This window comes from Ursus maritimus, unplaced genomic scaffold, assembly GCF_017311325.1.
Source record: "Ursus maritimus isolate PB19 unplaced genomic scaffold, ASM1731132v1 scaffold_9, whole genome shotgun sequence".
NCBI classification, from domain to species: Eukaryota; Metazoa; Chordata; class Mammalia; order Carnivora; family Ursidae; genus Ursus; species Ursus maritimus.
The window spans coordinates 9,451,228-9,464,225 of NW_024427107.1; the positions used below are offsets into that span (position 1 = coordinate 9,451,228).

General features: G+C 36.8%; 1 protein-coding gene across 1 annotated transcript in view; it reads right to left on the bottom strand.

Annotated features, from left to right (window-relative positions):
- Positions 1 to 489: 489 nt before the first annotated feature.
- The window catches only part of BPNT2 (3'(2'), 5'-bisphosphate nucleotidase 2), a 36,481-nt gene continuing 23,972 nt past the window's right edge, over positions 490 to 12,998 (bottom strand). The window contains exons 4-5 of the mRNA XM_008706759.2: positions 8,291 to 8,452; positions 490 to 6,503 (exon numbers count right to left, since the gene is read on the bottom strand). Of these exons, the coding sequence (XP_008704981.2) occupies positions 6,232 to 6,503; positions 8,291 to 8,452 (434 nt within the window). The 3' untranslated portion in view covers positions 490 to 6,231. The remainder of the gene's footprint in view (positions 6,504 to 8,290; positions 8,453 to 12,998) is intronic.

Here is a 12,998-nt window from a genome sequence, read left to right on the forward strand (position 1 = left end):
AAACAAAAGCCTTGAGCTCTTTCTCACTATACTATTACCTTTCTATAAATTTGTCCTTGTCTTTGCTTCTTTTGCTCTTTTTCTATCCTCCCTCCATCTTAAACAAATCTAATAAAGAATGCAAGATGTAATTTTGTAATGACTGTTTGCCTTGTACACCCCTTCTCAAACAGATGCCTTTTCTGTACATGGTGAGAGAATCTCAGAAAATTTGTTCAAAAGCAGATGCATTTTCAGAGAGAAAACAGAATAGTTCCAGGCACTGAGGTGAAGCGGGTATGGAGAGGGACTCAATGGGTAGAGTTTGTGTCTGGGTTCTTCAAAAGCATGGGGGTGACGGCTGTACAACACTGTGAATGTATTTAATGCCACTGAATTGTGCACTTACACATGGTTAAAATGGCAAATTCATGTATGTGTATGTTACCCTAGTTAAAAAAAGAAAGAAAAAGCGTGGGGAAAAAGCAGATGCAGCACACCATCTCTTTCCGACATGACCAATTTATTCAGAAAATTCAAATTTCAGTTTGGCAAAGTATATCCAGGGGCAGAGAGTTTGGGATAGTTATTTCATTGGAAGCAATCACATTTCCTAGAGCTAAATGTCCAGGGGTAGTATCTAAAGGAAAGAAAACCAAACTTTTAAAAATAATTTAGTGTGCATGGGGTGATAATCATAAATATTTGCAGAGTCAACAAAACAATCAGCTTACACAACCGAGGCATGAAAAATGCTTATGCTAGTAGTACTCCTTTATTCAATTTAGTTCAACATATATTAAGCACCTATTTATTCAAGACACTGGGCTAGCTGCTGGGGTTGAGGTGGAAATACAAAAATCACCAAGACACAATCCCTGTCCTTAAGAAGTTTACAACAGCACATATAAAAATGAGTGCTAGAGGTGAGGTACAAAATAACTGCTCTAAAAACATGGAGGAGAGTTTACTTTTCAGTGGAGGTTAAAGTCAGGACCCCCTTAAATTTGGTGCTATGAGTAAGGGAGGCAGGATATAGCATGCCAAGAGAAAAGTCTGGTGTCTAAACATGGCTTGGCAACAGGAAATGGACTAGCTCCTCTACAGCTTTTAATGTGTGAATGGGGCAGGAGTATTCAAAGGTATTTATTTTTATTTGAATTCCTCTCATCAATGTTAGCCCATTACAAGAAAGAGATCAACAGGAAGTGAGGTCTATTAAGAAAACAAAGTTTGAAGAGGCAGGGACATGAACAGGAAACGCCATTTCATAGTTTAGTGTAAACTCAACCCCGCTACATCTAGTAGCTTAAGTAACATCATCAAGTGGGGGAAAAAAATCCATCGGGAGCACCACAGTTCATCATGGCGGAACACGGTCTCTCTTGTTAGATTTAAGACTAGCTTTGGCTCCTGCCAGTGGAGGATGTAATGCTACAGGAAAACTGGAAGTCGTATTTTTACACATGAATTAAAGTCCTTAAATGTTAACTCCTCAACTCAGCATAAATGATCAAGAGAGCTTAGAAGAGATAATTTGGGGAGAAAGATTAAGTCTTTCTAGGCTAACTGATCTAATGATGACTTGGCATGCTGTATTTCCTATTTAAAAAAATACAGGATGAGCAAGTCTTTCCTGAATAATAACTTACTATGTGTAGAACATATCTCAAGAGGAATTTTAATGGAACAATACTATTAATCAAACATCACAGTTTCTGCTTTTGCAATTTACACAAATTACCTTAATTATAATACTTTAGGGAACACTTACAAACATGTAACGTTGCTTTAATATTATTCATCAGCCTTAACTTCTAAGTTTGGCTTATATTATTTTATCTAAAAAAAAAAGCTACTTATAAATCTTGTTCTCCCACAGAATTAATTCACCATCCAACTTTAAAAATAACTTTTAAAAACAGAAACCAACAGTAAATTGGAATGCTAATACCTGCCAGGCTTTGATAAATAAAAATAAACAACTTACATAAACAGCACCTCATAAAACCAAAACCTTCTTTTGATATACAAAGTTCAATTCTTCTTGCCCTCTTAGTAACTGCTAATCAAAACCCCCAATCCCCTCCCTCCCCTCTTCAATCCAGGAACTGTTCTGGTTTGTTAAGTTACATTACACACAGTATTTTTTAGCATTAATAAATTATTGATATGGTACCATGAATAGCTATCTTTAGAAACCGAAGCAACTCAGAGGACTAGAACTGATACATCACACTAAAATGATTTAAAAGAAAAAATTTTTAAAAATGTACCCTATCCTGTCTTGTATTAATTCAAATTAAAAACCAAAGGATGAAGTATCATTTCAGACCTATATACATCAAGATGCCAGTTCTTATAAAAATGTACTTTAGTCGTAAATGCTAGGTTATGCAAAAATAAGTTTATATCAATTGTATTTAACTTTATTGAATTTTCCCCAACTCTAATATTAAAAATGTTAAAAGAACTTAAATTTTAATGGCAAAAAGTTCCTATTTTCCCCTTCTATTAAAAAAAGATTTTATTTTCCCTTATTAACATACAATGCCCTATTGTTAAGGCACAACTTTTTTTTAGGATAAAAATGAAACCATAGATTAGGTTTATTTTATACAACAGTTACGAGACAGACTTTTTGTAGGCATATACTGAAAATAATATACCACAAATTCAACCGAGATCAAAAATGAAAAATCAGGTTCTATCCAGGACCAGTCAACACATAGCCAAGATAAATAGTTGTGGCTAGAATAACCCAAGTAGTTTCTATTTTTAACCTGCCAAAGATTGTCTCCATAAGGCCATTTTCAAGGTGTTATCAAGAAGCAAGCTGGATAGCTTCTGAGAACAGGGGGTGGTGGCACCCCAGCTTTCTTTACTTATGCTTTGCTATCAGAGATGGTTGTCACCTTTGAAGCCTGAGATCCAATTTTTAAACATCTGGGACAAGGGCAGAGTTCTGATCCTAGGGCTCAAGGCAGATGTTTGCTCTGCATCCTCCCTCTGCTACCCTTCCCTGGAGCTTTCCTCCTTCCCACCCTCTTCTTAGCCACTGCCCCTCCCCTACTTCCTCTCACCCATTTGCACAATATTCAAAGGGAGCACCCAGCAAACAGAATTTGCACAATTGTTACTTAAAACACATGAACCAAAACACTTGTTAGCTTCATCATACAGCCATAAACAATTCATTTGAATGTTGATTTAAAATCAAGAAAAAAACACTAAAATTAGAGGAAAGAGGACAACTGAGTACCAAATATGATTCATCTTGTAGGCCCTTTGTAATCTCAACTGAAATAGGGACATAAGTATGAAAGCTAACAGAAAAAGCAAGTTTTCTTAAGCAGGCTTATATACCTAATTCTTGTATTTTCTGCATTTTCATTCTGTGAAGAAAGGATCTAAGAAATGTTTTGTAAAGACACTGGATTAGACTTGACTGTATAAATCATTGTGGTTTTGAAGGTGATTTTCCTTTACCTTTTGAGAACAGTCTTTGAGAAGCAATGGTCAACCAGAACTCTTGCCCAGCTTCACTCCCTGACCAGGAACTTAACTCAGTTCTACCATAAGATTTCAGCAGTCATTCTGGAGAGAAGTAGGTCTAGCAGAGAATTCAGGGACTAAGTTTTGGAGGAGAGTACTGGTCCAGAAAGAGAGGCAGATACAGAAGAACATCAGCAGGCTGGGGGGCCGGGGAATGAGGTAGAGATGAAGGGCAGAGCAAGGGGACAGCTAAAGTGAAGTTATTGATGCCACCACTATCACTAAATGTGATGTGTAAAACCCAAAAGTTTAAGGGAACATTGTGTTCTAAATAAGGGCAAAGATAATGGAAAGGGAAGACCAGGAGTTGGGGAGGTGAGGCTCGCTAAAAGTTCAACTCTAGTTATTTTGCTACATTTTAGAAGTAATTTTATTTACGTAATTCTGGGAGATAGTACATGCCTTTATTTATTCATGGTGTTTTACTGGTATGTTCTGGCACAATAATGTCTCACATAAATAAATATAAATACTGTCCTTTGTACTTATATTAGTTCTGTAATGTATACTGACTTTCAGAAACAAAAAAATTAAAAATGAATTTTCTATAAAAGCACTTAAAAACCATTAGTAACTAGACAATATCCAACAAATTATAAAAATAATGCATTTAACTATCAGCCAATATCTCAATTTTTGCACACAACACAAGCCCTTCACAGTCATTATCTACATGCAGATTAATGGAATTAAAAATAAAACCAAAGCAATCATGCTTGCTAGTATGATCTAGTTTCATTTCCATTAAATTAGAAAGTTTCCGTGTAATATTGAAAAAAAAACTTCCAACTAAATGCCATTTCTTAATACACCAGTCTTCTTGCCCCATGTTTGACACATTACAATTAAAATAAATACTTATACCACAGACTCTAGAAACAGTATATGCCTCTGCCATCTCTCCTGAGGAAAAAAGTATGCTCGTTTCATTGAAAAGTAAAAAAGATGAGGTCTCCTCCAATATCCTGTTCTGACTCCCTAAGTCCTGTCTAAATATCAAGTGTTCCAAATACCAAAACTTTCTATGAATTTTCACTGAACCAAATCCTACCTATTGAGGCCCACTACTCTTATCAGGTTTGTGACCAGTTGCTAGAGACTGGGTGGAAACATGTGCTTTGTACTAGATTCAATTCCCTAAAAAGGAATGAAAGGCCCGTGTAAAACGCAGACCTCAAGTCGTATGCACCTTCCACCAGGTGAGGATGTCCATTCTTTGGTCAATTTTACCTCCAAGATAAGAAAAGAAATGGGAAGTCGTTTTAAAGAAAGAAACAAAGAAAACAATGAACAATCCCCTCCCCCTCTAACCAGTATGTAATAAAATACAAGGACATCAAAGTCACATGAAATAACGGTATTGTTTACACGAAGTTTCCAGATAACACACTGAGAGAAATTCAACATCCCAATGAAAGTCATAAAGCAAGGTTCTAATTACAGTGACACGGTGAATATGCCACCACCTTTCTTCCAATCAGATTCTGTCTACTAAATTAAAACAAAAATTAACCAAAAAGTAAGATTAACCTTTGTTGTTTCAGTCTGAACGGAAACTTTAAAGTATCTTAAAAGTTACTACTTTGAGATTAGGTTAGATCCATTTATTAATGGTAAAAGTAACCATAAATCATTCTTGATAAGGAGAGAATCTCTACATACAAACCTGGCAAAGTTTTTAAAAAGCACTAAAACAAAACTTCTGAATATAACAAAAGCTAGCTCCATTTGTGTAATATCAAATGACTCAATTAACAGAATAATTTATATTCTTATAGTGCATAATTTATCCCTAAGGAGAAAATGTACCAAAATCCTAGTGCTAACCCTGAAACCTTAATCCAAACTTTACGTGTTAAAGACTAAATGTTGGTCAGGAGGGAAAGGATGGGACCATGCATTGTCCACAGAGCAAATGAAAATCAACAGTAAGATGGCAGAAAGGTTGAACCCATGGGTACAAATACACTTTTCTGTACCAAAACAAAAAACAAACAAAAACACACACACAGAAACTACAATTACAACGCAATCATCATATAGCTATATTCTCAACTAGCTGGTGAATCTGTTATTAAAATTTCAAAGAAAAAAAAACAATTTAAGCTTTTTCTATTTTAATCCATAAGAAATATTCAGTAACAACAGATAAATAGAGCATTTGTTGCATATTAATGAATGTGTGGCTTCTTGTGCTTTCCATCTGAATTAGGGGTAAAAACCCCCAATTACTTTATTTTCAATGAAATACAATTGTAAAGTAGTATTAAATCTACACAAAATCAATCCTTTCTTCAGCCCAATTCTGTATGAAAGTACTAACAAATAGTGAAGATTCATGATGTTGTGTGAAAATGGTGACTCATAACAATGTAGACTCAGCTATAGATTTTAATTCACAAATATATATATACATATATATGTATACATATATATATATGTATATATATATGAGCCTTGTGTATGACAACCGTACGAAAATAGTCTCAAAAATAAAGACAATACTTGAGACACGAAGCAACCCACTTTCCCTGATCTTGCATCCTATTACAGGGAAAATAAGTCTCTGATGCTTCATAAATACTTTAAAAAGTTCGGATGGCCGTAACCATGCAGAGTCTCCACCGATGCTTTGAAGCCCCCAGCGTTTCAGGCTGACTGTTCTCAGGAAGAGCTGTGACCTGTGATCACCTTTGCTTATTTATGTCCTGTCTTCTCTAGATCTGGGAGTTTTCTGACCAGAGCTTGGTGGTTCATTCTGATGCTAGCAAGGAGCCCTCCTTCAATGCCGTCGGAACCAGTGTAACTGATTTCTTCACCATTCAGGGTAGTCATATGCCCCCCAAGGGCTTTTAAGATGGCATTGCCGGCACATATATCCCATTTTTTGATGTATGTCACATGGATATATAGATCAGCTTTTTCTTGACTCTTATCAGGCACATCCAAGAGTGCTAAAACTTTATAACCTAAAAGATAAACATAGAACTTAAGTTACTATTCAAAAGCTTTAAAGAAAGTAGCTTACTTTTTAAGAGTACATTGTGAAAAATAACAGCAAAGGATAGGCAGGAGTTCTCTATACTATCTTTGCAACTGTGCAATCTAAAACTATTTAAAAATAGTTTTGTTCTTTTTTCAAGAAAGTTAATAATGCAGACATTAAACCCAAATGAGCAAAAAAAATATACTGTAAAGGAAATTATGAGGAGATTCTCAAGTGTAACCAAATATACTTCTATAATCTTTTAAATTTAAATCTACTTTGTGGTTGTTTTCTATGAAATGATACATTCACTGTGTCTCATTTCCTATGGAATACTATACTGAAGCTAAATACCCCACGGGTTTCATGAATATCTAGGAACACTGGATTTGAAAGAAGACAAAATAACAAAAACTTAAGCCTTTTTTGTAATGAGGCAGACTTTTTAAAAAATAATAAAATAAAACAAACGGAAGAAACCAGATCTAGAATCTGGTTTATCCAGATGCATACTGGGTTTTCTGAACATTACCTTTCCTAACCAACACTAACAGAGGGCTTATAGGAAAATAATAAAGTCATATTAAGTAAGGTACATATATATAATCACTAAATTAAAACTCTTAGGCTTAAAAGTTAATAAGCATTACTTTTCCCTTTATTACTGTGGTGAAAAGGGTTTCACACACATTTCTGACCATAATTTGTTATTTATTTGAATTAAAAAATACTCTGTCGCATTAAATAGCACTCAAAACAAGAGTGGGCAAATGGCCTGTGAGCCAAATCCAGGCCATGCACTGTTTTTGTACAACCCTCAAGCTATGAATGGTTTCCTGTATTTTTAAAGGGTGGTGACAAAACAAAAATCCAAGAATAGTGGGCAAGAGAGTCGACACGTGGCTCATAAAGCCAAAAATATTTACTATCTGGCCTTTCAGAAGAAGTAAGCTGACCCCTGATCATCAACATAGGTAATAAAATAGTGCAGAATATTCAGTAAGCTGGGTGGCTACCAGACTCTGGCTCATCCAGACATGCAAGCTGAAGAGTTCAGAGGTGTTGAAAGTACCCAGGATTTGCCATCCTAGTTAACACTTATGAAGATTCATGGCATCTTTCTGAAGCATCATTAATGTGCTTGAATGATCTTCCCTTCTCTCCCTGATCTTCCTCTGTTAAGCTAACAGCACGATTACTTTGAAATTAGATCATATATAAAACCACTATTGATGGTACATCACTGACATGAAGATGCTTTTGTGGTATTCGAGGAACAGCAGTCACTGTTGTGAGACTATTGTCCCTACTATGAGGTTGTTTTCCTTCCTTCCTTCCTTCCTTCCTTCCTTCCTTCCTTCCTCCCTCCCTCCCTCCCTTTTTTTTTAAGATTTTATTTATTTGACTGAGACAGAGAGCACAAGCAGGGGGTGTGGCAGGCAGAGGGAGAGGGAAAAGCAGGCTCCCCACGGAGCAGGGAGCCGGATGCGGGGCTCGACCCCAGGACCCTGGGATCACGACCCCAGCAGAAGGCAGATGCTCACCTGATGAGCCACCCGGGTGCCCCTGTGAGGCCATTTCTAACGAGAAGGCACGTGTGACTGAAATCCCACCCTAGAGATAACCAATTAGGAGACCACCTGTCTGCAAAGAACACTGTCTATTCTCACTTTTCTCCACAAGCACAGGACAACCAAACTTTCTCCTGACATAAGCCTTGACCATGCTGGGGACACTGTCCCCAGGCATTACAGGGAAGTAGGAACGTACCAGCACCACCAGCTGGGATAATTGTAGTCTGGTTTCCAAAAGTCTGAAGAGCAACCTGTTTGACCATTCCCGAATGGGAGCGTGACACAACTATCCTTGGGGTCTTCTCATTGTAGGAAGTTCGGGCTTTCACATTGGACCCACCGTCTACCATTGCCCAAGCTGAAAAGCAAATATGATATCCGTTAACAGCACTGAAGCTTTCTGAAGCGGGAACTCAAAGTATCAAGTGCTGACTGACAAAATATCCTTTTCTGCAGAATTACTTGTATGTTTTTCCCCAAAATGCTTATTTTTTCCTGAGGAAGAAAAATATTTAACATTTTTTTTACATTAAAATAGGCAAATATTAAGACAAAGCTAAAAAAGGCCACGTAATCCTGCCTAACCAGAGATAATGACTACTAAAAACTTGGCTTGAGAACTCCCAGGCTCCAGATCTCCCAGTGAGGTGCTGAGTTTTCACTGGGATTACACTGCAACTCAACATCTTTCTGTACCTAATATGGATGGCTTCTTTCCCTCTCTTACACAACTTTGATCCCAAGGGCACTCTTTCTTAAAGATCCTGCATGCTAATCCCCATCTCAAAAGTCTGGTTCCTGGGGAACTCAACCTGTGACAACCTAGGACATAAAATACAACTAGTTACCCTGGATAATTCAAAATTTAAAATTTTCTCTTCCCATTTTCTCCTCCTTACTATTTCTCCTCCTACTATTTCCTCCTATCTATTTCTGATATATTCATGGTTTCAATGATAAACATAAAATAGTTAGAGGTGAGTTAGATTTACGCATCTGCTTTACCAGAGAATATAAAAAGAAAATGCTCTAGATTTCAAAACAGAACAGAAATTTATAAGAAGACAAGGAGACCCTAGAAATGGCTTGAAATGTTTTTCTTGGCTTGGAAGTTTTTTTCACTGCCTACCAAGCTGTAAAAGAAAATACACTTACTCAGAATTATCCCAATTAGACCGTTGTTCTAGCAGTCACTCACTATGGAGTAAAACACAGTCCACTATGAGGTAAAATGAAAGCAGCTGCATTACCACTTATTCCTGGCTGCAGGAAAAAAATTTTAAAAAATGAACAGAGTGTCTGGGTTTCTGAGCTGCCCAAGGACGATGGCAGTCTCTTGGACTCCTCTCACACTTCTTTCTAAAAACCATACATTACAACAAGGAGAGAAAATAGCTAAATAAGAAGGAGATGAAGAATAGTCACGAACACAAATTTATGAGAAAGAAGGGAAGTAAATACTGAAGATCAGCAGAATAAGTGCCACAGCTGACCCCAGCGTGGGGAATGTGGCAGGAGCTTCACAGAAGTGCAAAGAAGCTGGAGGCCTCTTGTGGTGGTAGAACTCAGAGAACAACAGCCAGGATTTCTCCCCAGAAGGAAAGAGTACCATCTAAAATGAGAACTACTGAAAGTAGGCCTGAGATGTGGCAACAGAGCAGTGACAAGAGGAGGCCTAGAGAAGACACAGAGCCCAAGTGAAGTCCTGACAACAGACTAGATGACATACAACATCTTTTAGAAAGTTTCCCCATGACAGACAATTGGAAGACAGCAAACAGAAGTGAAGAAAAAGAAGGCGTTGAAGATAAGGGCCTTACTGAAACAAGACAGGATCCAACAAGACAGAATAAAAGTGAAAACAAAAAAAGATGCCTGATAATAAAGATAATGCCCTCCTCGCTCTAACAGTAAAGAAAGTTCCTGAACTGAGAACCAAACTTCTTTTCTGCCACCACCTTCCCACCAAATGCATGGTGGCTGGCCCAAATATGAATAAGAAATATATACAACTGCAATGTCCACTGAAAAGTATAAGAAGAAAACACAATGAATGAAGGTTAAAACATTTCAGGCTACTTGAAAATTTCTATAGTGGAGTAAAACTGTAACACAACATTGGAAGACGATTAAAAATAAATAAGCAACAACAACAAAAGAACATTATGGAATAAAAAAAGAAAAATATTGAATAAAAAAACAACTGAGGAAAAATAGGAGGATATGAAATGGGAACTCACATAATACAGGAAAGAAACTGCAAACAACAACAACAACAAGACAAAATCACTTAAGACTTAGCACTAGATCACAGGATACACACAAAGGCAACAGATTTGTCGAAAAGCACAGCAAGCACGCGAAAAGCAAAAAATAAGTGAAACAAGCAAACAGATAAAAGGGACCAGAGAGAAGGTAAAAGATACGCTGACTTCTCACTGACTTCTAAGAGTCAATATACATATATTAGGAGTCTCTGAAAAAGAAAAACAAAATAAGTAGAAATTGAACTACTCTTTAAAACTCTGATTCAAAAAAATGTTCCTAAATTAAAAGTGAACTTGAATATCCACACTCAGCGACATACTATGTAGATATCTGCCCAGAATCCCAACTCTGAATCTGAGATACATTATAGTTGTAGCATTAGACTTTCAAGATAAATCTCTTCAGCATTCCAGGCAAAAATACCGAGTTACTTATAAAGGAAAGAAAATCGTATTATCAGCTTTTCTGCCAACAAGATTCAACATGCATCCACACAGATGTTACATCAGTTCAACAGTTTCTACCAGTTAACTAAGAAAAAAAGAGTGTACAGTGAGTGAAATAGTGTCGTACTAATATTCCTGTCTATTGGGAACCTTCAGAATATGACCTCATTTGGATATAGGGTCTTTGCAGATGTAATTCAAGTTGAGGTCATACTGGATTAGAGTGGGCCCTAAATTCAATGATTGGTATCCTTATAAAAACAGGAGACAGAGATATACAGACCAAGAGAATGTGAAGTAGAGGCACGAACTGGAGTGATGTGTCTACAAACCAAGGCATGTCAATGAATGCCTGGAACCACCAGAAAGAGGCAAGGCAAGATTCTTCCCTTGAGTTTTTAGAGGGAGCATGACACTGCCAACAACATGATATCGGACTTCTGGCCCTCAGAACTGTGAGAAAATCAATTTCTGTTGTTTTACGCCCTCTAGTTTATGGTAATTTATTAGAGCAGCCCAAGGACAGAGGGCTAAACCAAAGAGTCTGTAAGTAGTTGAAAGTCTTTTAAGAATCAAAGCTACAGAAAAAGCTTTTAACATGTAAGAACTCAGGTAATATGGCCTGGATGAGCTAGCTGTCCTGAAGTAATCTATTAGAGGACAAGCTTTATCCAACAAAGGATGACTGGAGAACTTTGAGCAAAAGCACTGTTGGTCAACACTGAATAAATTTAACTGTGGATTTAAGAGGAAACCAAAGATAAGAATACAGGTGGGGGACTAAAGTGTGTGTAAATGTTATCTCACAGTTGACTGGTGAGAGTCAAAGGATACCATTTAAATCTGAAGAGCGGAAGAGCAGAAAGACACATATCAAAAAAGGTATGACTGACTAAAATGGGATGGTAGTCAAGGAGGCTAAAATAAGCTGATTTCATTGTTACTCGTAGGGGAGAACCAACAGACGAGACCTAAAGCAAAAAACCATGTAATGGTATTTAAAAAGGCATATATAAAGGTGTTAGTAAAAGCGGGCAATGAAGAGAACAGATTTAACTTAAAGAATAATACCTGTAGTTTGAATAGCACAGAATATACAAAAATCCATGAGACCTTAAGGATATCAAAAAAAAAAAAAAAAAAAAAAGGCAAAAGCCTGCTCTTCCCTGAAAAAATAACATTTATTCCCCCTGGAGGTAGTTTTTACCCAAAGTCATTACTTAGAAATTGGTGAAGAAAAAAAGTTAAACATATTTTGTCTTTATAATAGGAACTACTTTTCAGGATAAACAAGTAACTCCAGTTGATGAAGAAATTTTTCAGGAGAAGAATTCTAGCTAATACATGTAGCAAATACAACAGAATTAGAAAATCCCATTTCACATCTTTAATAGATCTTGAAACTATTATGTGAAATGTTTAACAGAATCCTGATCTCAAATGGTACCAAAATATTTCTCCAGACTACTTGCTGGTAGCAAGAGAATTAAACTAATTGAAAAAGGAGATCTTTATGACCACTTTAACCACCTTATAGCATCATTAATGAGACTAGATATTTATATGTCACATAACATGATGCAGCAGGAAGTACGTCAAGAATATCTAACGTATTTTTGACAAAAATCCTTAACCTTAATCCAATCAAGGCTTCAGATCTAATTTCCACTTTATAAGAAAAAGAAGATGAAAAATAAACAAGTTAAATGACACTGTGAGGAAATAATCAGAAGAGTCCAAAAAGTAGGACATTATGTAACAACTAATTTGATCTCAACAAGTCAATGTCATGGGGAAGAACAGGACTGGAAGTTAGTTGTTCTAGATTAAGAGAACTTAACAGAACAACCAAAAAAATGCATGTCACTTAACCAGATCTTGGTTTGAAGTAACCAGTTGCAAAATCCACTTTAGAAACAACTGGGGGTTGGGCGCCTGGGTGGCTCAGTCGTTAAGCGTCTGTCTTCAGCTCAGGGTGTGATCCCAGAGTCCTGGGATTGAGCCCCACATGAGGCTCCTCTGCTGGGAGCCTGCTTCCTCCTCTCCTACTCCCCCTGCTTGTGTTCCCTCACTCACTGGCTGTTTCTCTCTCTCTGTCAAATATATAAATAGAATCTTAAAAAAAAAAAAAAGAGAGAAGAAACAACTGGGGGAAATGTGAAAATGGGACCAATTAGGGAATAAATGTTA